Source organism: Microtus pennsylvanicus, chromosome 4, assembly GCF_037038515.1.
Source record: "Microtus pennsylvanicus isolate mMicPen1 chromosome 4, mMicPen1.hap1, whole genome shotgun sequence".
Classification (NCBI taxonomy): domain Eukaryota; kingdom Metazoa; phylum Chordata; class Mammalia; order Rodentia; family Cricetidae; genus Microtus; species Microtus pennsylvanicus.
The window spans coordinates 70,263,168-70,289,881 of NC_134582.1; the positions used below are offsets into that span (position 1 = coordinate 70,263,168).

Here is a 26,714-nt window from a genome sequence, read left to right on the forward strand (position 1 = left end):
TAAGGCCCTGAGCTTGACACCCAGCATTAGAAAAGAAAAAGTAATACTAGCACAAATAATTTTGTTAGATGAGTGTTTTGTCTGCATGTATGTACTACGTGCATGTCTAGTGCGCAAGGAGGCCAGAGGAGCGCACTGGGTCCCCTGGAACTGCTGTTACAGATATTTTAAAATAGCTATGTGGGTACTGGGAATTGGACTGGGGTCCTCTAGCCATCTCTCTAGCCCCTATATAGTTGTTTTTTTTTAATTTTTACCCTCAAAGACCACCATTGAAGGGGCTGAAGAGATGGCTCAGTGGTTAAGAACAAACATTGTTCTTGCAGAGGATTGGAGTTTGTTTCCCAGCACCCACATCTCACAACCTTGGGGAAGCCTCTTCTGATCCCTGTGTGCACCCAGACATAGCTGGCCTACATTCACACAAACACACATATACATAAGTAAAAATTAAAAATAGTACCAACGAAACAAACTTGCCTTCCAACATTAACAGCTTATTCATCCCGCAGCCCACAGGATGGCTGGAAACCAAATGCATATGTAGACTTGTATATATAATTTAACTTAGCAAACTATGAAGTTTGATGAAATATAAAACATTTATCCAAGGAGCATTTTTGTAAATTTTTTTATTATAATTTTTAGTATTTGTGCATGTGTGTGCAGGTGTGCGTGTGTCTGTGCCAGAGCCATGCATGCGAAGGTCATAGGGCACTTGTAGGAGTTGGTTTTCTCCTTCTACTATGTGAACTTGGGGTTTGAACTCAGTCTTCAGTCTTGGTGGCAATTACCTGTACCCATGGAGTCATCTTGCTGACTTCAAGCAACATTTGTTTTTGTTTCTTTATTTAATTATTTTATTTATTTATTTTGAGACAGGGTCTCACTATGTAGCCCTTGCTGTCCTGAAACTTACTATGTAGTAGACTAGGCTGGCCTTGAACTCACAGAGGTCCACCTGCCTCTGCCTCCTTAAGTGCTGGGATTAAAGGTGTGTGCCACCATGCCTGGTTGATATTTCTTTTAAAATGTAAATTTTTTTAAAAAAAATGTGTATAGTGTTTTGGTTGCACGTATGTACCTAGTTCCCCCAGAGGCCAGAGGAGGTGTTGGATCCCCTGGGACGAGAGTTATAGATGGTTATGGTTATGAGCTGTCATGTGGGTGCTGGAAAAAACCCTAGGTCCTTCCTCTGGAAGTGCTCTTCACAGCTTAGCTGTCTCTGCAGTCCCTTTACACAACATCTCTGAACAGCTTAGCTGTCTCTGCAACCCCTTAGCTGTCTCTGCAGTCCCTTAGCTGTCTCTGTAGTCCCTTAGTTGTCTCTGCAGTCCCTTAGCTGTCTCTGCAGTCCTTTACACATCTCTCAACAGCTTAGCTGTCTCTGCAGTCCCTTAGCTGTCTCTGCAGTCCCTTAGCTGTCTCTGCAGTCCCTTAGCTGTCTCTGCAGTCCTTTACACAACATCTCTGAACAGCTTAGCTGTCTCTGCAGTCCCTTAGCTGTCTCTGCAGTCCCTTAGCTGTCTCTGCAGTCCCTTAGCTGTCTCTGCAGTCCCTTAGCTGTCTCTGCAGTCCCTTAGCTATCTCTGCAGTCCCTTAGCTATCTCTGCAGTCCCTTAGCTGTCTCTGCAGTCCCTTAGCTGTCTCTGCAGTCCCTTAGCTGTCTCTGCAGTCCCTTAGCTATCTCTGCAGTCCCTTAGCTGTCTCTGCAGTCCCTTAGCTGTCTCTGCAGTCCTTTACACAACATCTCTGAACAGCTTAGCTGTCTCTGCAGTCCCTTAGCTGTCTCTGCAGTCCCTTAGCTGTCTCTGCAGTTCCTTAGCTGTCTCTGCAGTCCTTTACACAACATCTTTGAACAGGGAAACAAGGATATACTTGGAGATCTTTATGATTCTGGGAATTAAGAAATATTTATTTATTTAATTTATTGTTACATGCGTGTGCATAATGTGTGTGGTGTGTGGGAGGGCATATGTGGAGGTCAGAGGACTTGGTTCTCTTTTCCACCTTTATGTGGGTCCTGGGCATCTAACTCAGGTCACTGGCTTGGGGTATAAGCAGCCTTTACTTGCTGAGCAAATTCTAAACTTATTAACAATTCAGAACAATTATAAACCCATTTTAATGTGCTGAATGATTGCTGTATTACCAATATTGCCCAAAAGTCAAGACACTTTATGGCCCATATTCATTTTTACTTTTACAAGCCCTGTTGCTACCTTCATTGCCTGAATGATCTTCTATATAAAATGATGCATTCCTATCCAGAGGAGGCCAAATGGCCACCATTAGCAGCTTTGTTTTTCTATTCTATATCAATGAACTGGAGAAGAAGTTTTTAATACCAAGGAACACAATCTAATAATCTGCTTCCTCCTCCCTGGCCTGCTGCCCACCACTGGGGCCCCTGACTCTTACTGTGCAGGTGATGGGAAGTGACATTGTTCTGTTGGCCTGGAAGGCCTCATACTCCTGAGACTGCAGAGTTTTGCAATCCAGGGAGTAAGGGAAAAGTGAGACAGAGTCCTGCATAGCCTACATCTACATGATGAGTCTGGGGCCAGTTCAAGCTAATAAAATCTCCCGTCTCTCCATATATCTATATCTATCTATATATCTATATCTATCTATCTGAGGATTCCTAGAATCATTATACACAAAAAGAGGAACTTCATCTGAGTTCAAGGCCAGTTTGGTCTACAGAGCGAGTTCCAGGACAGCCAGGGCTACACAGAGAAACCCTGTCTTGAAAAACCAAATAAAATAAAATAAAGACAGAAAATACTCATACACATAAAATAAATAAATTAACAAGTTTTAAAAAGAGGAACCTCTTAAGGCAAAAAGATATCAACTTTAAGAGCAGTCTTTGCAGAGGAACAGGAATCTCTTAGGGAAAGACCCAAGGAGAAAGGCACACAGCAAGGCTGTCCCAGTCTGCACTCAGCAATGAAAGCCTTTGGATCGAGGACTCCTAAAACCCAGAGCTGTCTGTCTGTTTGATGTTAGCTTCTACAGTATGTGTCCCAAGGGCTGATTCCTTCCTTCGGCCTCAGGCCACATTACCCAGATTTTGCGTGGGGATCATAGCAGCAGCCTCCTGAGGTGACACACACTCGTTAAGGTCACCATTGAAAGGGGTGACCACACTGTCTCCTCTTCTTTGTTGCATTTTTTCTAGCAGCTTGTCCAGGTCATCTCCTGTGTCAAAATACAGTGGATTTAAGAAAGTTATAATGAGCAGCCTGCCGAGTGGTTCTTATCAGTATCAGACGAGATGACTGGGCTGGGCTCTCATCAAGATTTGTGAGATGGTCTGCAATTGTGGCGGAATTCCTGCCTGGCCATCTCTCCGCAGTAAGAGCCATTCTCGATGGCATTCACCTCTTTGAGCTTACAACCAACACACTTTCCACGCTGGCTCTCTTTTAGCTTGCATAGTGTACAAAAGCAGGCAAAAAGAGGCTCTGTCTCTATCTGACAGGAAAAAACTCAGATCCAGGGAGCGACAGAGAAAACAGCCCGAGGTCAGCAACAAGGCCACAGCTGAGCCAGGTTCTAATCCCAGCATACTTGTGCCTTCCTCTGGACCTCACGTGGTTTCCTGTGGTGGTCATCACCATGATAAACCACTCTGAATGAAAACTCCGCCACCAAGCCTAAGCCCCATCTTCATCCCTGACAGGCTGAGATTTAAATTCAGACAATCACGCAACTAGGGCTGGCAGGGAGGCCCAGTCTTACAACCACTTACCTAATGAGGTGGTTCTGAAGTGCGACGCCAGGAAACTGACCTTTCCCGTGATGAGCTCATAACTAATTTCTTTCAAAAACTCACTTGTGGTAAGCATGCTCTCTGCCAGAGCCCGGGACTGATGCTGACCTGAAGGACAGAGAGCAGGGTGGTGACTCATGCCTGGAGCTAATACGTGCTGCAGCATTGGCTATGACAGCTGCAGAAATGATAGACTCTAGAGCTGCAGGGACTGAAGAAGGTCATGAATGTCAGTTTAAAGATCGTCTACAGCAACAACAACAATAAAATATTCGTAATTGATACCAGCGACTAAATGGAAATGACATGTTTTATGTTTGAAATTGTAAAAATGTATGCATGCATATATTTAAAGGCAGAGAAGTCCAGGAAACGTAATAGTGTGTTTACATGGTTGTTATAAGGAATGACCTGAAAAACAAGCTTGTGTGGAACCATTTTTAAAATTAAAATATGAATGATCGCACAGCCAGGAAAAGCTCTCTAAAACCCTGACATAGAAGGGTGGCACACAGTTTGGCCAGAGTGGGGATGGGATTTGATCTCTTTGGTATGAAGTAGTAAGAGCCATTCAGTGAAGAGAAGAGAAATGACAGTCGGAGTGCTGATGGCTGGGGGGACCGTCCCCGGCAGAGTCAGCACAGTGCATAGCTGGCGTTTCTTTACTTCTTAGGGATTCCTGGAGGGTTCCTGGCGAAAGGGACTGGCTGGCACTGGCAGTGGCAAAGTCTTTACAATTTAGCTGTTGTGTGTGTTTGTGTGTGTGTTTGTATGTCACAAATGCATGCAGGATCCTAAAAATCAGAATAGGGTGCTAGATTCCCCAAAACTGGAATTACAGAGAGTTGTGAGCTGTCATGTGGGTGCTGGGAATTAAACCATAGTCCTGTGCAAGAGAAGTCAGTGCTTTTAACTGCAGAGCCATCTCTCCAGCCCCAACACTTGCAAAACCTTCTAAGGACAGAGTTACATGAGATGAGGGAATCTGCTTCAACAGTTAGTGATGGAGGAAGGTCATTGGCTAATAAAGAAACTGCCTCAGCCCATTTGATAGGCCAGCCTTTAGGTGGGTGGAGTAAATAGAACAGAATGCTGGGAGGAAGAGGAAGTGAGCTAAGATTCAATAGCTCTCCTCTCTGCTGCAGATGCGAGGAAGCTCCGACCCAGGATGGACGTAGGCTAGAATCTTCCCGGTAAGCGCACCTTGGGGTGCTACACACATTAATAGAAATGGGTAATCAAGATGTAAGAATTAGCCAGTAAGAAGCTAGAGCTAATGGGCCAGGCAATGTTTAAATGAATACAATTTGTGTGTTGTTATTTCGGGGCATAAGCTAGCCAGGCGGCTGGGAGCTGGGTGGCAGGAATGCAGCCCTGCAGCTCCTTCAACAAGTTAGCTTTTTTAAAGCTTTTAAAAATCTTTTAGATTGTCTCCAGAACCAGGTGCTGAGGCACCAGCCACACTGAGGGCTTTAGCACCTGATCTGAGAAAGATAGGGAAGTTAAAATTGGGAGGAGAAACCCAAGCCACAGTCATTAGCCAGAGAATAATTGTGTGGATGCTGGAAACATCCAGTGGTTACTTTTCAAATACATATGTTAGAATGAATGCATTAAACAGACAAAGTCCCAACCCAACTCACCTAATACAACCACACAAAATTCATTTCCTCTGATTTTCGATGCACAAATTGCTACGACATAATCCGGTAGTCTCTGATAGTGTTTGGTCTCGCTGAGAAGCCTTAGTGTCTCTGAAATGCCCTCTGCCAGAGAGTTTTGGGTCACGATCACATGAACCATGTCTTGAGACACACTGGCAGCTAATCTAGCAAGCCAGGGGAGCTGTCCCGGTGACACGGGTGTACACGGAGCACCCATCTGCAGGGTTCGCTCTCTCACAGTAAATTCCTGCATGGCTTTCAGCATGATCTGCTCAAATTCTTCCCTGAGAGGTATCTGGTCAGGACCTATATTGAAGAGAAGTACAGCTAGAAGGGAGAAAACACATAGTGCCTCACACCCAAAATTTCTCTAAACCCTCTACACTCCAACCAGCAAGTCTGTGCTTTCATCTTGCAGAGGTCCGAAGTCATGGCTCATATGGTTAGGAAACTCCCTTTTCACCTCTCTCTGGCCTCAGCTTTTAGAACTTAGGCTCTGACCCCTATCCTCTAATGATGTTCTTTTTCAAGGAGGATTATGCTAAGGTAAAAGACTGTTGCATGTCCTGGGAGGTGATCACTTCCCAACCTTGGAATTATAGATTCTGCTAATGACTAATAAAATGAGCCACCACACTGGTGTATGATAAATTTTAGGTTCCATTAATTTTTTATGCATAGATACTTAAAATATTTTAATGTATTGTCTTCACCTAATTTTGACATTATTCATAAGAAAATGAATTATTTTCCCAATTTACATGTTACACAGCCTCCAACTTTCCCCAGACAAAATACTCCTGCCATCTCATTCTCCTCCCATCCTCGGGATTGTTAAATATGACATCTGGCCCCTTTGCCCAGCCATAGTTCAGCTAAGCTCTCACTGATGACCTGTGGCCCTGGAATTAGAGGGATTTTGTTTCTTATTGTCTTTAGAAACTTAGCCAGTCTTTAGAAGAGAATCAGAAGGCATTCAAGTGGCACAAATCAACTAAGATTTCTACCCTTAGTTTAAATTAAAACCTAGGGGATATAGTGACTTGTTCTGCTTTTTGCCTTGGTGTGAATCAAGACTTGAAACTCAAGGGTTCCTGTCAGCAGGGGCCCACTCTTCACTGTGATCTGAGGCTGATCACTGGCTCTAACCCCAGGCTATAGCACAAAAGTGAGGATACAGAAGACCTCTGCCTGGAAGGCAGTTCAGAGTCAGAAACTATCCTTCCCTCTGATGACAGTTAAGTGGTCCATTTTTGGAAAGTAAGAAAATAAGGGGCTTAATTATTATTTTTTAAAGACAAGTGAGATTATACAAAATAAAACAAAAAATAGAACACACTCCAAAAAATAAGTAATTTATACTGGAGAAGCCACTTTTCCAGGACTGGTTGAGGGCCAGGGAGAATGGAAACCTCATAGATAGCTGATTGTTTTCTGTACATAGAAGCAAGAAAACAATAATGCTTACATCAAATTTGTTTCTGGAGCTGGAGTAATAGCCTGGCGCATGAGTAAGGCTCTGGATTTGATCCCAGGATACCACCCACCCAGCCTAAAACATTGGTTTCTCACATTCTTCCCAGCCCTTCCCCTTGCTAGGCAGTGGTGAACAGTAGGGTTTTTGAGTTTGTTTTTAAATCAGTTGGGAGTCATTCAACCTCCGATCTTCATTCAGCTTTAACAAACTGGAATCAGGGTTTGTAGCCACCATAAGTGGCTGATTTTGTACCACAAAATGAAGAGAAGGTGGTCATTTTTTATAACCTTCTTCTGTCGGAGCACATGATGTCTCCGTTTCCTAGTGTCTTCCATGAAAACCTGAAAGGTTCAGCGGCCCTGTTTACAGTTGTAAGGGAATCCAGGGCAGACCAGGCACTGGCAACACATTCTCTTGGGATATACAAAGAATCATCAAAGGCATTTGGGAAAATAAAGTGGTATAGCATGCTCCCAGAATTCTTGTAATCTTAAAACTCATTTGTAAAGTTTTGATCGAATTACTGTTAAGAAACAAAAAGTGGAGGGGTCATGTGCTCAGGTTCAGACAGGAGAAGATCTCTTAGGAGAACACATGGTCCCCACTTCTCCATCTCTATCACTCTCAGTTCTGGCTGGATTCTAGGAGCCCAGGAATGGTGACTTTCCCTGTGAGAGCTGTCTCCCTCAGCTTCAGCTCTGATGGCTTTCCAGATGGAGCCACAACGGTAGGGAAGGACGCATTTCCAGCAGACCTGGAGCCACCTGGACTTGCTGATTCAATTACTTACTTCAAAAGGGTTTTCAGTTTGTGAAATAACAGAAAAAAAATTAAGTGGCTATTATAGAAAAGTCCCTTTCTTTCCAAAGACTCTTGCTTTTCTCTTTTCTTGTCAATGTTCAGAGAAACAAAGTATTAAAGCTGTCATTTTAGAAGTTCGGATAACTTTAAAAAATGTCTATAATCTATGCATATGTGAAAATATATGCCTCTCAAAATTAGAGGGGCAGAACAGTTTTTAAAAGCATAACAGGACAATTTGTTGGGGGACAGCGAAGTCCCCATACATACCTAGGTGAAAGAAAGAAGAAGGATAGAGGGGGGAACAGAAGGATGGCAAGGGAGAGAGGAATGAGCTATTTATGCTATACACTAACATAAATATATTTTATATATGCATGAAATATATAAATTCTAATGCATGAAAGTAAAATTCTGGAAAGAGGTGATCCTGTAGAGCAGAAAAGAATCTTGTTTAAATCAGAAATGTCTAAGCTAAGAGATTTTTAATAATTTGAAAGAAGATATTTTATTTTTGTCATGTGGTTTATTTAATTAACTAGGACCCTGGTTTTCTTGGAAGGTTAATAAGATTGAAAAGAAAAGACAGAATTTGGGCCTGCTTGCCTTACAGAAAGCACGGTGCTCTGAAGTTCTGTTCTCACTGGTTCTGGGGGCGTTTTTCAGATCTTGGAAGACAGTCCACAGTCCAAAGTAGGGAGATTTAAATTTATGACCCCAAAGGAGCCAGAACGAGGTGATTTTTATAATTGTTTTACTTACCAACAAGAACATTTTCAAGTTACAGGCTTATTATAAAAGCAGGTTCCATGGGAAATGTGGCTTAAAAACCCATCAGGGTGGAGACCATATCGAGGTGGAGCCTCCTGGGAAATGAGGGATCCATGCCAATGGTGCTACATGACCCTGGAAAGGCTGTATGTGGCTTGCTGAAAATTTTGCTTTTTAAATACTATCCCAGTATTTTTGTGGTTTCTTAACACTGCAGTACTTTGTAACATTAAAAAAAAAACAACGCATAAGAACATATAAAAATTTTTGTATGAATTTGCACCTCAAACATTTTCCTAAGCAAATCAATGGCGTGAAATCCCAGAGAGAATATAATTAGGCTGCATATTTGAAGGCTCACTGAAGTTTGCAAAATAAAGGGCATTTTAATGTAAATGCTGCTGAGCCACCAGTGTTCTGCAGGGACTCACCTAGGTTCAGAGGTTCATGACCTTTGCTTCCCCCTTTCCTAAGGCCTTCCTTCCGAAAGGGTTAGGGCGCATCTTGAGACTCGACAGTAGGGGGAGCAATTTGTTTCTTTTATGACAAGCGTGGAGAAAAGGGAAGGAAAAAGTCAGAAGACTGGAAAGATGAGTCAGGCAGGCAGAGGAATTGAAAAGGACACAATGCATTCCAAGAAAAACAAACAAACAGACAATTTCAAAGGTTCCTAGTCCATGATTGTGGAGAACAACTTACCTAACCGAACAAGGTACTGTATGGTCAGAAGGATCATGCTTTCCACACTCAGGAGCTGGGTGCTAGCCAACCCCAGCTGCTCCAGATCCTTGTTTTCCAGCTGGGGGATCTTGTAGCAATTCACCAGCAGAGGACTCACAACAATGTCACCAACATTTCCATAGAAATAGGGTAAAGTGCCATAGCCTGCCCCAAAAGAAACACGTCAGTAGGCACTTCTGAGTTCCAGTCAGGCACAGCAGTTCAGCGAGACTCAAGGATGCTAGAAATCCTCTGCCCCCCCCCCCAAGGCTGCCTTAGAGAATTCACCTGCATGCTGCACAAACTGAGGGGCCACTCCACTTACACCTCGATTTTCCACAGAAGGTTACTGTGAACACTATAGTTCTTCTACAGAGGATTTATGAAATGATAAATAGTTCCTGATCAACTTTCTTTTCAGATGAGAAAACAAATATGACAGCATTTCACTTTGCCAGTGTTCTGGGAGATGGGGGAAGTTAAGCCAAACTCACTGATAAGCCAGTGTTCTACTAACGAGCAGTAAACACTTAGAGATCTCCTACTTATTTTTCTATATTAGTGTTTGGTTTTTTCAGACTTTTATATGGATGAATATTTTGCCTGCATGTATGTCTGTGCACCGTGTGTGTCTGGTGTCCACAGAGTTCAGAAGAGGGTGTTAGATCCCCTGAAACGCTAGCTAAGGATGGTACGGGAACTGACCGTGGGTTCCCTACAAAAGCAGCAGTGCTTTCAACAACTTGTCTGCCACTTTAGCCTCTACATTGGTGTTGTTTTTTATTAGTTTTTTTTTTCTGAATGTCAGGGGATTCTGTAAAGTACCTTATATAGGAGAGAAATCCATTGAGAAGGCACCTGCTTTGGTTCTGCAATAAAGAGAGGCACCCCTCTCTGAAAGACTTTCTTTCAAGACAGGGTCCCACTAAGTAGCTCTAGATAGAACTCAATAAGTAGACCACGTTAGCCTTGAACTCACAGAGACCTCCCATGTTGGGAGTAAGGGCATGTGCCACCACACCTGGCCTCTGTGAGACTTTCTAAAAGTCAAGTGTCAAAAGAACAAAGGGCCCACATTCCTCATCTTTTTAAGGCTTAGCTGTATCATGTGGATGCCAAGAACCTCCCCAGTCATATGGAATTTAAACACTGGGATTCCCCCAATACTTTCAGTCCCAGGATCAGTGGATAGGGTGACCTGATAAAGCTTGAAGTAAAAACAGCCAAGTCAACAGAGTCAGGCCGGCACAGGAGCAGACAGTGACTCATGGAAGGCACCCTGCCTGCTTTATCATGGAAAGAAAACAGACAGCCTCCCTCTGGTCTAGACCTGCCTGCCTACGAGGCCTTCAGATATGGGGATGAAAGGTACTCACTTATTGGAGAATGTAAGAGTTGGAATCCTAGAATTTGGACTCCTAAACAACCTTCTACTTTCACGGACAGTCAGCAGTGGGGGAGGATGGTTCAGCGAAGATGCTGACTCACAGAGATAGATGCCCCAGGGCGAGCCTGGTGTTCTGATGTGAGGCCTGTCAGTTGGCTTAGTTTGTTTCTTTGCTTTGAGGTTTGGCCCTTTCCTCAATCTGTCTACTTTGAGCAGACTTTGGCACACAGCTCAAATCTCAGGGTCTGATGGTTTTCTAAGACCCTTCCAGACAGAGGTAAACCCCCTCTTCTAAGACTTCCTGAAGCTGTTGGCTGTGAAGCTGTACCCGCTCTCATAGTCCAATGGGTCAGGATGTTATCCTCGTGTAGAACTGTTGTTTCCTAACTCCCCACTGCACATAGACTCTCAAAGGAAAGAGTTTTATTCTCAGCTTCAAACCAGATGCTTAATACTGCATGAAGGGACTGGCCAAGGAAAGCTGATACAATCAATAAAGACAAATACACATACTCATGGGTGTGTGAATGAACCCACAGACCAGGGGCTGGAGACACAGGAGTCTAGACGATGGAATTCTTCTCCCTTACCTATCAGGATCACTGGTCTAACTCCTGAGTTACTCAGCAGGTTTTCAGGAATAATCACAGTTTCCCCTGCAGGGACAGGCCGAGGCTGGAGAATTCCAGTTAACGGGGTCTGTGGAACTGGGGTAGATAAGAGGGGCTCTGGAAAGAAAAGATGGTTTGACAAGAAAGATTAGGCTTAGGGGCTAACTGGAAAACTTCAGAAGCCCGTGCAGTTTTAATACTTCAGAAATGTTAGAACTCTAATAGTTCATTGTGTATGGTTTCCTTTTCACTTACATACGCATTACAGAAAATTAGAAGAAAACAGGTAAGAAAACAAATCAGTCACAATCATTTCACTGTGGATAACAACCACTGAGGCCTTCTTCTAGGCAAACTTTTGGATTTGGCTGTGCAATTTATATTTACTATGCCCTAGTGACCAAAGGTGTGGTTTTCCATTACATGAAGCTGAAAACAGAAACATGTGACAGAGATACTCATTATTAATTATTTCTACCTGGAAGCAACTGTGGTAGCATATTGCCGTAGTTCTTTGCATATGTGAGATTTTTTTTATCAGTTTTTAAAATTATTTAAGCAAATTAAAAAGGTTTTGGGGTGGGAGCACTTGCTACTGTCTACTTCGAGGGACAGGTAGACAAATGTTTGAACACTTAGCTGTGGACACCTTTGGTCACGGTCTGGTTAGTATGAAGGAGAGCCAGGTAACTCTTCCTATTATAGGCATAGACTAAACCATGAAGCCAAAGTAATCAAGACGCATCATACAGAGAACAAATCCTAGAAGGCCAACTCTCACACCATTGCTGACAAAGCAAGTCCAAATGTGCCCGTGGGGTGACGCTGTTTGCATCAGACCCTATACAACAAATGTATACAACCAATGACAAGGCTAAGATCAGCTGTGATAGTACATGAACTTATAGGGAAGGACTATGTTATGGATACAAAATATTAACTATCACTATCAATACCCTTACATAATACTACTAATCACAATAATTGATGGAGGGCAGGAACAGAACTTATCTCTGCTAATAAAAGAGAAACATTTCACTATATCTTCAGTTAAAATCTTACCAGTTCTTGAAAGAGGGCGAACTGTGGGAACAGGCACAACTAGAGCAGGTTGGGAGACGGGCGACCCCGGATACCATCCCCGGTGTCGTTTCTTTGGTGGGCCAGAAATGAACATATTAGCTGAAAACGAAAAGGAAACACAGTTTTGTCTGCAGCAATGGAGAAGAAAGAAAGAACAGCAAGGGATCATAGGGTCTTTGCCTTGATCTGCTAGGAGGGCCCAAGTCACTGTCCTACGGGCAATGGTAGAGTTGAAAAAAGTTACGCTAACAATTCAACACCGCACCAATAACTGCAACCACGTGCTGTTTTACACGCTACGGTTTATACAGATTATTTGATTCTATTGACATCTCTGTTAAGTTATGGGGAAAATCTACTTGGTAAACTAAAAAAAAGTATCTTGTGTCATACAAATCTTTTCAAATAGAGTTTTGTGCTTTGGTAAGTAAAAGATGTGAGTTTTCAAGGTTCTTCACTATAATTTTGATTAAACACTTATTTCCCAGTTAGTTTTAACCACATAGAATCACCAAGACATTTAACAGTTAAGCAAGTTTAAGCAAAGGGAAGGCTCTACAATGTGTGTTTGGATAATTAGCTGTTGAAATATCTGTAGCTCTGGGCTAACGGAATGCTTTAGTTGGTAAAGTGCCACACAAACATGAGGACCTGAGAATAACCTTCAGAATCAATCTTAAAAAAAAAGCCAAGCTCAAAGGCACATGCCTTAAAATCAATGCTGTGCCAACCAGAGGATCCTGGGGATCACTGAACCTGTGGACTCTGAGCTCAGCCAGAGACCCTGTTCTCAGAGGATAATGTGGAACGCTACAGGGGAAGACAATCAATGTAGACTTTCAGTCTCCATTCACTTGTAAGTAAGTTCACAGCTCCCCCCTCTCCTTTTTCTCCCTCTTTCTCTCCTCTCTCTTCCTCTTTCTCTCCCCCTCTTTCCCCCCTCCTCTCTCTCCCCTCCCCTTCTCTCTCCTCTCTCTCTTCCCCTCTCTCTTTCCCTCCTCTCCCTCCCTCTCTCTCCCTCTCTCTCCTCTCTCTCTTCTCTCTCTCCTCTTTCTCCCCTTTCTCCCTCCCTCTTCCCTCTTTCTCTTCCTCTCTCCTCTCTCTCTCTCTCACCTCCCTCCCACTCTTTCTCCTCTCTTCCCCCTCCCCTCTCTCCTCTCTCTTTTCTCTCTCTCCTCTCCCTCTCTCCTCTCTTTCTCCCTCTCTCTCCCTTGTCCCTCCTTCCTCTCTCTCCCCCATCTCTCCTCTCTCTCCCTCCCTCTCTCTTTCCCCCTCGTCTCTCTCTCCATCCCTCTCTCTTTCTCTCCCCCTCGTCTCTCTCCCTTCCTCTCTCTCTCTCTCTCTCTCTCTCTCTCTCTCTCTCTCTCTCTCACACACACACACACACACACACACACACACACACACACACACACACACTCAGAGTACCTTGGTCTATGGATGTGTAGGTAGGTCTTGGTGACAAAGAGTAGTTCCCGGAACGAGTTGGCATGGAACTGGATGTGCCACTCTTCCCTCCATGGCTGCTGGTCCCATTGGCTGCTTCTGTAGAGCAGAAAAACAGCACTTTAGAACAGAGGTTTGGAGGATACTGTGAAGCAGCAGACATCTGGTAAACCTCACACTTCAGGATTCATGGAAACTTCAGACAGTACTTAGCCTAGTTGCATAAAACCACTACAATTGTTAGAACAATCAGCTTCATTAAACTTAACTGTCAGATAAGAAAATGACTGGAATAAATTAAAAAACTAGGTGTACCCAAAAATAATTTCCTGGGACCCTGAGAAATCTTTTAGAATTTTTTTGAAGAAGTCTTTGGAGATAGTACGTAAATATGAGGGAAAATTTAATAGAATTTAATTCTACTTCATGGAAAATTCCAAACATACAAAAGGAGAGAGAACGGTACAATGCATATTTATGCACCCACTGCCCAGGTCCAGCATTGGTATCACACAGCCGCCTGTCTTGTCCACTGCACTCTGACCTGCTTCCCGGCACAGATGCACAGTGCGCTGTTTAGTCAGAAGCAACCTAGCCAGCTATAATTTCACTGATAAGCACTTCTATAGATATTGTTAAAAGAACCTTTAAAATAAATTTGCAATAAAATTATTATACTTAAAATCAATAGTGATTAATAATTTAATATAATCAAAAATCCCACCGGTATTCTAAACGTTCTCAGCTACCTCAGAAATAGTTTAAAGAAATTCAAAAAAGAACTTTATGTTTGAATTTAGGTGACCTATATTTCAGGCTTTTTAAAAAATATACAAGATTAACTTTTATTATTTTTAATGTGTGTGTGTCCCTACGTGTACTACATATGTCCAAAGAGAGACTGGATACCCTGGAGCTGAAGTTATAGGCAGATGTGAGCTAGCTGCTGTGGGCACTGGGAACTGAACTCGGATCTCTGACAAAGACCACCGCCGCTCTCATCCACAGAGTCATCTCTCCAGCCGCCTTAGATTCCGTAGTCTAAAGGGATTTCTTTTCTTTTAAACAAATACTTCTTGGGATTGTTTTCCTCCTGAAAAGTCTTGAAGAATTTGCTGACTCAATGTTCCTAGTGTCACTGAATGCCCACTGTATTTCCAATAAACTAATTGTTAGAGGCCTAGTCAAATTCATATTTATTTTTTGGTTTTTTTTTTTTGTGTGTTTTGCAAAAGAATCTCAAAGGCAGCTGTAAATGTCCACCAGGAAGCAAAAAGTGGACAGTTTTTCTCTCTTTTGAGGATGTTAGGAACAATTTGTAGGGATTCAGAATCTGCCATCCTAACTCTTTTTTTTTTAAAGTTTCATTTTTAGGGTCCAGGTGCGGTGGCACTCACTTTTAATCCCAGCACTCAGGAGGCAGAGGCCGGTGGGTCTCTGAGTTTGAGGCCAGCCTCGTCTACAAAGTGAGTTCCAGGACAGTCAGAACTGCTACACAGAGAAACCATATCTCAAAATAAAAATAAGTAAACAAATACATTTTCATTTTTAATTATGTGTCTATGTGTGGGCTTGTGCATATGCATGTGGTAACCGCAGAGTCTAGAAGAAGCTATCAGATTCCCTGTATTGAAATTATAGGCAGTTGTGAGTTGCCTGAGGTAGGTCTGGGAGCCAAACTCCCATTCCTTGCCAGAAGCACCACGCATTCTTTTTGTTCGTTTATTTATTTGTTTTTTAAGACGGGTTTTTCTGTGTAGTCTGGCTGTTCTGAAACTAGCTCAGTAGGCCAGGCTGGCCTCGAACTCATGGACATTGACCTTCCTCTGCCTCCTGAGTGCTGGAATAAAGGTGTGTGCTACCACTTCCTGACTCGCTGCATGCATTCTTAACTGCTGAGCTTAATTCTTGCATTATGGAGTCAACTGGATGATTTTAGTAACCACCTTGATTACTGATCTATCACTTCATTAATTTTTTTCACCATTGTGAAAACTTGACTTTAGTTTTTCATATCTAAAATCTAACTAGGAGGTAAATACTGCAAGAGTCGCTGGGCTGGAGTAAAAATCATGGCGGGTTCTGTCAACAGTTGTGTCTAACTTTTGGAACATGTCCCAGAATGACCGGTCTCTGTCTTACTATTTCTTCTCCTTAAGCTCTGGATTTTTCTAGGATTCCATCCTTCATTCATAGCCTGCCTCATCAGGTATCTTTCATGGCTGATATTAGCTTTGGTGGTTTCATGACATGTTGGTAACGCCCTCAAGGCACATGCCTTTAATCCCAGCACTCAGGAGGCAGAAGCAGGCGGATCTCTGTGAGTTCGAGGCCAGCCTGGTCTACATAGCAAGTTCCAGGACAGGGTCCAAAGACACACAGAGAAACCCTGTCATGAAAAGCAAGCAAGCAAACAAACAAACAAAAAGAGGAAAAAGAAACAGAAAAAGGAAAAAAGAGAGAGAGAAAAAAAAAAGATCTTGTAAGTCTATCACCTTCACTGGATTTTGAGACATTTGGGGTCAGGCATTATTTTTTTTATAATCTCAGGTGCTAGTCACAGCAGGAGCACAAAAAATGTTTGTTGAACAAAATCAGACTCTAGTCTTCTGTGAACAAAATGTCATTTTGACTCTTCTGGTTGGAGCCCAGAGAGAGCAAAGCTTTGTCCAGTATTGCATTATTCTAGGCAGTTCCATGACATCTTTGACTAGCAGGCAGAAGGAGTGTTGGAGTGTTTGCTTTTGTCAATTAAAGTTCACACAAGTTATTTGGTATTTGCCAAAAATAAAAAAAAGTAGTAAGGAAGAAAAACATCACCTGCAGCAAAAGTCTTTCCTACAACCTGCAAAGATAAAGGCAGTGGTTTCACAACATTCTTATTCCGGGTCAGGTCCTGAGCGCCACTTAAATTGATTGCAGAATTAGCTCGACTGAGAGCCGGCGAATCTTTAAAATGAGAGAGGTTGTTTAAATTAGCAAGCATTTATATATGCAGGAAGAAAGTTAATTTGGCATGGGTGAGCTGAGGAAAGCAAGAGGGAGGGTTTAGCTTCTTCTTGGAACTATTGAAATGCTTTAGAAAGGTCAATTTCTATGAATTCAGGTTTATTTATTTTCTACTTAACAAAAATGTACTAGGTGTTAGGTGCTACTGTAAGTACTTCAAATATATTAATTCACTTGATCCACATAATACATTATCTGGTCAAACTCAGATGACCTGTCATTGGGTTCATATCTATGTTCCATATCTAAATTATGCCCACGATTCCTTCAAAAACACATTTTAATGAGATGTAGCCATCTCTGTACAAATAAATTTTTTCTGTGTCTATGCTTGTGTGCAGTCATATGTGTATGAATATATACGTGTGTAAGAATATGCATGTGCACATGTGTGCAGTCATATGTGTATGAATATATACGTGTGTAAGAATATGCATGTGCACATGTGTGCAGTCATATGTGTATGAATATATATGTGTGTAAGAATATGCACGTGCACATGTGTGCAGTCATATGTGTATGAATATATACGTGTGTAAGAATATGCACGTGCACATGTGTGCAGTCATATGTGTATGAATACATACGTGTGTAAGAATATGCATGTGCACATGTGTGCAGTCATATGTGTATGAATATATACGTGTGTAAGAATATGCATGTGCACATGTGTGCAGTCATATGTGTATGAATATATATGTGTGTAAGAATATGCACGTGCACATGTGTGCAGTCATATGTGTATGAATATATACGTTTGTAAGAACATGCACGTGCACATGTGTGCAGTCATATGTGTATGAATATATGTTGTAAGAATATGCACATGCACATGTGTGCAGTCATATGTGTATGAATATATATGTGTGTAAGAATATGCACGTGCACATGTGTGCAGTCATATGTGTATGAATATATACGTGTGTAAGAATATGCACGTGCACATGTGTGCAGTCATATGTGTATGAATATGTGTGTGTAAGAATATGCACGTGCACATGTGTGCAGTCATATGTGTATGAATATATACGTGTGTAAGAATATGCATGTGCACATGTGTGCAGTCATATGTGTATGAATATATACGTGTGTAAGAATACGCATGTGCACATGTGTGCAGTCATATGTGTATGAATATATACGTTTGTAAGAACATGCACGTGCACATGTGTGCAGTCATATGTGTATGAATATATGTTGTAAGAATATGCACATGCACATGTGTGCAGTCATATGTGTATGAATATATATGTGTGTAAGAATATGCACGTGCACATGTGTGCAGTCATATGTGTATGAATATATACGTGTGTAAGAATATGCACGTGCACATGTGTGCAGTCATATGTGTATGAATATGTGTGTGTAAGAATATGCACGTGCACATGTGTGCAGTCATATGTGTATGAATATATACGTTTGTAAGAACATGCACGTGCACATGTGTGCAGTCATATGTGTATGAATATATGTTGTAAGAATATGCACATGCACATGTGTGCAGTCATATGTGTATGAATATATATGTGTGTAAGAATATGCACGTGCACATGTGTGCAGTCATATGTGTATGAATATATACGTGTGTAAGAATATGCACGTGCACATGTGTGCAGTCATATGTGTATGAATATGTGTGTGTAAGAATATGCACGTGCACATGTGTGCAGTCATATGTGTATGAATATATACGTGTGTAAGAATATGCATGTGCACATGTGTGCAGTCATATGTGTATGAATATATACGTGTGTAAGAATACGCATGTGCACATGTGTGCAGTCATATGTGTATGAATATATACGTTTGTAAGAACATGCATGTGCACATGTGTGCAGTCATATGTGTATGAATATATGTTGTAAGAATATGCACGTGCACATGTGTGCAGTCATATGTGTATGAATATGTGTGTAAGAATATGCACGTGCACATGTGTGCAGTCATATGTGTATGAATATATACGTGTGTAAGAATACGCATGTGCACATGTGTGCAGTCATATGTGTATGAATATGTGTGTGTAAGAATATGCATGTGCACATGTGTGCAGTCATATGTGTATGAATATATACGTGTGTAAGAATATGCATGTGCACATGTGTGCAATCATATGTGTATGAATATATACGTGTGTAAGAATATGCACGTGCACATGTGTGCAGTCATATATGTATGAATATATATGTGTGTAAGAATATGCACGTGCACATGTGTGCAGTCATATGTGTATGAATATGTGTGTAAGAATATGCACATGCACATGTGTGCAGTCATATGTGTATGAATATATATGTGTGTAAGAATATGCACGTGCACATGTGTGCAGTCATATGTGTATGAATATGTGTGTAAGAATATGCACATGCACATGTGTGCAGTCATATGTGTATGAATATATATGTGTGTAAGAATATGCATGTGCACATGTGTGCAGTCATATGTGTATGAATATATACGTGTGTAAGAATATGCACGTGCACATGTGTGCAGTCATATGTGTATGAATATATATGTGTGTAAGAATATGCACGTGCACATGTGTGCAGTCATATGTGTATGAATATATGTTGTAAGAATATGCACGTGCACATGTGTGCAGTCATATGTGTATGAATATATATGTGTGTAAGAATATGCACGTGCACATGTGTGCAGTCATATGTGTATGAATATATGTTGTAAGAATGTACATGTGCACATGTGTGCAGTCATATGTGTATGAATATATGTGTGTGTAAGAATATGCATGTGCACATGTGTGCAGTCATATGTGTATGAATATATACGTGTGTAAGAATATGCACGTGCACATGTGTGCAGTCATATGTGTATGAATATATACATGTGTAAGAATATGCATGTGCACATGTGTGCAGTCATATGTGTATGAATATATGTGTGTGTAAGAATATGCATGTGCACATGTGTGCAGTCATGTGTATGAATATATACGTGTGTAAGAATATGCATGTGCACCTGTGTGCAGTCATATGTGTATGAATATATACGTGTGTAAGAATATGCATGTGCACATGTGTGCAGTCATATGTGTATGAATATATACGTGTGTAAGAATATGCATGCGCACATGTGTGCAGTCATATGTGTATGAATATATACGTGTGTAAGAATATGCATGTGCACCTGTGTGCAGTCATATGTGTATGAATATATACGTGTGTAAGAATATGCATGTGCACCTGTGTGCAGTCATGTGTATGAATATATACGTGTGTAAGAATATGCATGTGCACCTGTGTGCAGTCATATGTGTATGAATATATACGTGTGTAAGAATATGCATGTGCACATGTGTGCAGTCATATGTGTATGAATATATACGTGTGTAAGAATATGCATGCGCACATGTGTGCAGTCATATGTGTATGAATATATACGTGTGTAAGAATATGCATGTGCACCTGTGTGCAGTCATATGTGTATGAATATATACGTGTGTAAGAATATGCATGCGCACATGTGTGCAGTCATATGTGTATGAATATATACGTGTGTAAGAATAGGCATGTGCACATGTGTGCAGTCATATGTGTATGAATATATACGTGTGTAAGAATATGCATGTGCACATGTGTGCAGTCATATGTGTATGAATATATACGTGTGTAAGAATATGCACATGCACATGTGAGCAGTCATATGTGTATGAATATATACGTGTGTAAGAATACGCATGTGCACATGTGTGCAGTCATGTGTATGAATATATACGTGTGTAAGAATATGCATGTGCACATGTGTGCAGTCATATGTGTATGAATATATACGTGTGTAAGAATACGCATGTGCACATGTGTGCAGTCATGTGTATGAATATATACGTGTGTAAGAATATGCATGTGCACATGTGTGCACGCATGTGTGGAGGGAAGAAGTCATGTTGGGTATCTACCTCAACTGCTGTATACTCTAGTTTGTGAGACAGGGTTTGCTAATTGATTTGGCTAATTGCTAGTGAGCCTCACAGGGGTGCTCCTAGGTATGATTTCCCAGCACTGGATTTACAAGTGCTATGAGGTTTGCCTGTAATACAAGCATGTGCGAGGGTGACACACAAGAATTGCTAATTCAAGGCCAGCCTGGGCTAGATGTTAACTCAAAAAAAATGGGTGGGCTCCCTGCTGCCTAGCTCAGTATCAGAGGTGCTGAGCCAGCTGTTGAGGGAGAAAAGCCACCAGTCATTTCACCCAGCAGTGAACCCTGAGAGTCACAGTGATGACCAGCATGATGGGAAATGCCATGGGTGCAATAGCAATATAAATGCTATGGGGATAACCAGCTGCCTTCTGTGTGGATGTGAGGCCCTCTACACACACGGGAACTGCGTGGTACTGCAAACCTGACAGAAACCTATGGCTCGGGAGCTCTCAGTCCTCCTCAAAGACCCTCTGTGACACAGAAACTCACAACTGGTCAAAGCAGAGAAAGTCAGAATGGAACGGCTGTTCCCATGTCGCTCCCCAAAAAGAAAAAAGGGGAATATCATGGGAGAAGGGATGGGAAAACTATAGGGGCCAGAGGCTTAGGCAGGCCTGGGTGTCTCCTAGATATGGCAGAACTCGAACTCACAGCAGCTGAAGCCACATAGGCCTAAAATCATCACAAATGGGGGAAGGAGTTCATGAGCTCCTACCCTAGCTGAGGAACTACAGGTAGCTGATGGCTGCTAGGGGAGGAGAGTAGCTGGTAGGGCTGCCATACTATGGAGGACAGACATGAGTACATGGCAGAGCAAAGAGAAAAAGATTAGCTGGGTGGTGGTGGCACACCCTTTAATCCCAGCACCCAGGAGGCAAAGACAGGCAGATCTCTGTGAGTTTGAGACCAGCCTGGTCTACAAGAGCTAGTTCCAGGACAGGCTCCAAAGCTACAGAGAAACTCTGTCTCAAAAAACCAAAAAAAAAAAAAAAAAAAGAAAAAAATAGAGAGAGGCTCTGATGTTGGGAGGAGCCAGAGGGGTAAGGACTGTACCCAAAGGCAGGTAAGGGGAAGAGTGGGGGATGAATGTGATCAAAATGTAGTATATGCACATAATAAGTCCTCAAAGAGTCAATGAAAATATGATATTTTAAAAGGGTGTTTGTGCAGGGGAATGGCTCAGTAGACACAGTGGACAATGACAAACATGAAGACCTGGGGTCAGGTCTCTAGCACTCAAGCAAACGGCTGAACTTGTTGGCATGCACACAATAAAATACAGTGAACTGTTATAAAGTATGTAGTATCTAAATTTATTGACTATATTTAGTGTGATCATTCAGTGTTAAATCAAATTTATAAAAGTTTTAAAATTATAACTGAATAAATATACAAAAGAAGTAAAAATGTATACTATGAAATATTAAAGAAAACTAAATAGTCAGGCAGTGGTGGTGCACACCTTTAATTCCAGCACTTGGGAGGCAGAGGTAGGCAGATCTCTGAGTTAGAGTACAGTACAGCCTGATATACAGAGTGAGTTCCAGAATAGCCAGGGTTACACAGAGAAACTCTGTCTCAAAAAAAACAAAAACAAAACTAACAACAAAACCAACAAAAAAGTCCCCCCCCCCAAACCCTAGTAAATGAAAAGATACGATGTGCTCATGGAGCATATGACTTAGTAATGATAAGATAGCACTACTGCCCAAGTGTTCTGAGAATTTCCAGCAAGCTATATCAATATTCCAACCTGCTTCTTCCTAGAAATTAGACAGCCAATCCTAACATTCACACCGAAACACAAGGGACTCAAGGAAACCAAAATAATTTATAAACAGAATTGCAAAGCTAGAGAACTTAACTTTCCCATGTCAGAACCTCATAACCATATACATGTGGTATTGGCACAGGATGCACACATAAGAAAATTCCATTTAAAATCTTTGATTTTATGATTAATTGAATGTTGACAAGAGTGTTTAAAAAATTCACTGGATAAGAAAACAATTTTTTCTCAGCCCACTAGTTTGGGGATAACTGCATAGTCCTAAATAATGGTCCTCAATGGACACATCACACACAAAAATTAACTTAAAATGGATTTAAATGTAATAGCTGGGATCTCTGTGAGTTGTAGGCCTACTAGGGTGACATAGTGAGGCCTTGTCTCTAAAAATATATAATAGCTACATGTAATAGCTAAAGCTATGACACGTCATAAAATACAGAAGAGATGCTCTTGACCTTGAATTAGGTAATGTTTCTTAGGTGTGAGCCAAGATCATAGGTGACAAAAGAAAACAGAAATGAGTTGGATTTCATCAAAACAGAAACACTTTGTGCTCAGAAGCACATAATCATAAGAGCTGGGTGTGGTGGTGCACACCTTGGGGGGATATCTGTAGAATGGGAGAAAACTTTTGCAAAAGATTTATGCCCCCAAATATATAAAGTCTTCATAAATCTATAAAAACATAAACAGTCAGCCAAAAATTGGCCAAATGAATTATATAAGCATTTATTAACACACACAGTCAATAAGCATGTGAAAAACAGTAAACTGGGCTGCGGTGGTGCATGCCTTTAATTCCAGTACTCAGGAGGCGGAGGCAGGTGGATCCCTGAATTCAAGGCCAGTCAGTTCTACAGTTCTACAGGGCCACACAGAAAACACTGCCTTGAAAAAACAATAACAAAACAAAAACAAAAATAGAAAGAAACAAAACTGCTAAACCTAATTAGAAACTAGAGGAGTGCAAATCAAAACTACAGTGAGAATTGCCTCTGAGAACACTCGGATACAGTAATAACACTACAGTGAGAATTGCCCCCTCTGAGAACACTCGGATACAGTAATAAAACTACAGTGAGAATTGCCCCCTCTGAGAACACTCGGATACAGTAATAAAACTACAGTGAGAATTGCCCCCTCTGAGAACACTCGGATACAGTAATAAAACTACAGTGAGAATTGCCCCCTCTGAGAACACTCGGATACAGTAATAAAACTACAGTGAGAATTGCCCCCTCTGAGAACACTCGGATACAGTAATAACACTACAGTGAGAATTGCCCCCTCTGAGAACACTCGGATACAGTAATAAAACTACAGTGAGAATTGCCCCCTCTGAGAACACTCGGATACAGTAATAAAAGGTGAAGGAAGCAGCCCCGGCTCAACACTGGACCTCTTGCTTGTCAAAGTACAAAAGGGGGCAGCCTTGCTGACAAATGGTTCCTCCACTCCTCCCTTAATGTATGTCCTGGAACTCTCCCAGGCATGAAATGAAAGAGAAGTGAAAACACACGTCTAAGAACCTGCACGTGAATGTCCATCGCAGAACTGTCTTCATTTGATTGGTTGACTGCTTGCTGGCTGAGAATTGACATCCTACCATGATGTCCTCCTGTGAGCCCCACTGAAATTCCCATAAGTTTCCACGTTAACATAAATACCCACTAACTGATAAATGCATAAACAAATTTCAGGTTTTTTTTTTTAGACAACAGAATATTATTTATCAGGGAAGGAACGGATCATTAGCAAATGCTACAAATGAGTCAAATGAAAGACAATTGGTAAATGTCAATAAAATGCCCTAAGTATACAATGAGCAGAAACAGAAGGCAGACTTGGGGCTGCTCGTGGGTGAGGAGTTAAGTAAGGATTGTGAATAAAACCATTATTCAAAAATTCTGCAAGTACTTCCCCAATATAAATAAATCTTTAAAAAAAACCACTGGAAGTAAAAATTATAAGGCAAAGAAAACTCATGTAAGTGACAGCCTGGCTAGTAGAATCCGAGAGAACATAGCCACTGCCTGTTGTCCTGGGCTCACTGCTCCGCCTTTCACGTCAGCAGGCATCCCAGTGGACTGTGCCCTGTGAACTCACTCTCTTGGAGAAAGACTCCTATAAGTTCACATCTGGTTCTTCAAGGCCATCAAGGGCTCTGAATCCTGTAAAGCAGTCCAGAACTGTGAGGGAATACAGAGCCTTAGAGGCAGTTCTCAGTTAGTTAATGAGTCCATGAACAGAGCTCCAGGGCCTCCCATCTCTGGAAGACAATTCTGGAAGGCCTTCTGCATGTTTTTTAATGAATCTGACAAACCCGGTCCTTCCTGGGTCCTAACAATCAGAGAAAACATACTCTTACACTGGCTTACTCCTGTTTCCAGGGATCACTTCCCAAATAAAATATAACACTCATGTTCTTTGGCTCTGACTTTATTAGGATCCAAACCATATCAACAATGTTAAAAAAGGAAAAGGCAAACAATACAAACAGACTTTATATAAAAGTTAAACAGCTTAAGTGAGTCAGTGTCAGGATAAGGGAAATGTAAGTCAGAACCACACTCAGATATCAGTATTCCCATCAGAGTGACACAAATCTAAAGATTTTCATAATTAATTACTTCAGCACATACAAACTGCCCCGACACACAGTTCAGTCTCCCTGGAAACCGGATCAACGGTACATATTTAGCCCAGCAATTTCTGGACACTGAGAGAGAAGTAAGAAATGACCTGTTTGATGTTACTCACTGATGAATTTTTAGAAAACAATGTAAACACCCTCCAGCACTGGGTCAGGCTAAACAATTACAGTACATCTGGGCAGCATTAAATACACTGCACTAAAAGCCAGTGAGGAAGCTCTCTCCCTGGACAGACCTCTCAGACACAGCAACCGGGAGAGATGCAGGCAATGGTCAAAGCTGCTCTTTGGAGCAAGCAAGGCATATCAAGAGGAATCTGTATTTCTGCTTCATTAAATAGACAAAAGCTGTCTCATCATTTGGATGAGTGTAAACAAACACCTGTCAGGAGCCACTTGAGAGAAGGGTTATTTTGTCTCACGGGTTCAGTGCATCACACTTAGAGCCATAACAAGCACATAAGAAATGGTTTGCAGTGATTGTCACGCTTGCAGGCAGGCATGTAGAAATCAGGTGGTATGGAAGAGAAACTTACTACACGCATAAAAACATATCATATACGTACACAAGTATAAACACGTGCACACAGCTGCTTTAGTTAGCGTTTCTATTGCTGCAATGAAACACCATGACCAAAGACCAGAAGCACGTTGGGGAGGAAAGGATGTATTTAGCTTATACTTCCACCTCACAGTTCATCATCACAGGAAGCCAGGACAGGAACTCAGGCAGGGTAGGAACTTAGAGGCAGGAGCTGATGCAGAGGCCAAGGAGGATTGTTGCTTACTGACTTATTCCTCATGGTTTTCTCAGCCTGCTTTCTTATAGAACCCAGGACCACCAGCCCAGGGATAGCACCACCCACCATGGGCTGGGCCCTCCCACACTGATCACTAGTTAAGAAGTCCTACATGCTTGCCTACAGCCCAATATTGTAGGGGCTTTTTCTCAGTTGAGGCTCCCTCCTCTCTGATGACTCTAGCTGTGCCAAGTTGACATAAAACTAGCCAATATAGTATGTATTCTTAAAAATATTAAATTTACAAAACATTAGAATAAATTGTTTTAAATAAATAAAGAGAAAATGCTTACATGTAAGTTGACAACTGGTATCAGAAGTGTTTATCAAATATATAAAGTGAACGTTTACTTCAGTATTGAGTTACACACAGTGATTTTAACTTTTTAAAAAAGACTTATTTCTATTTCATGTGTACACGTGTATGCCTACATGCATGTTTGTGCATTATGTGTCTGCTGGTGCTAGAGGAAGCCAGAAGAGGATTCCGATCCCTTGGAACTAGAGTTAGAGGTGGTTGCTGGCTGCTTGATGTGGGTGCTGGAAACTGAGCCCTGGTCTCTTAGAAGACTATTACATGCTTTCTAGCTGCATAGCCATCTCTCTACTCCTGGTTTCAACTTCCTGACATATATTAGTTTATTTATTATTTATTTTATGTGTGTACACACATGGGCACATACCACAGCATGCGTATGGAGTAGGTCAGAGGACAGCTTGTAGGAGCCAGTTGGCTCTTCCCACGGTAGGACCTAGGGACTGTCAGATAGTCAGGCTGGA

The 26,714-nt window shown here is 41.7% G+C and overlaps 1 protein-coding gene across 5 annotated transcripts in view; it reads right to left on the minus strand.

Annotated features, from left to right (window-relative positions):
• Greb1l (GREB1 like retinoic acid receptor coactivator) overlaps positions 1–26,714 on the minus strand; it is a 254,743-nt gene that overhangs the window by 46,305 nt on the left and 181,724 nt on the right. For 3 of the 5 annotated variants that reach the window (XM_075969307.1, XM_075969304.1, XM_075969305.1), the window contains exons 8-15: positions 16,559–16,687; positions 13,721–13,837; positions 12,272–12,391; positions 11,189–11,326; positions 9,191–9,376; positions 5,422–5,748; positions 3,758–3,886; positions 3,070–3,204 (exon numbers count right to left, since the gene is read on the minus strand). In XM_075969307.1, coding sequence (XP_075825422.1) covers positions 3,070–3,204; positions 3,758–3,886; positions 5,422–5,748; positions 9,191–9,376; positions 11,189–11,326; positions 12,272–12,391; positions 13,721–13,837; positions 16,559–16,687 — 1,281 coding nt within the window. The remainder of the gene's footprint in view (positions 1–3,069; positions 3,205–3,757; positions 3,887–5,421; positions 5,749–9,190; positions 9,377–11,188; positions 11,327–12,271; positions 12,392–13,720; positions 13,838–16,558; positions 16,688–26,714) is intronic. The other 2 variants (XM_075969306.1, XM_075969308.1) reach the window with 1 other exon arrangement.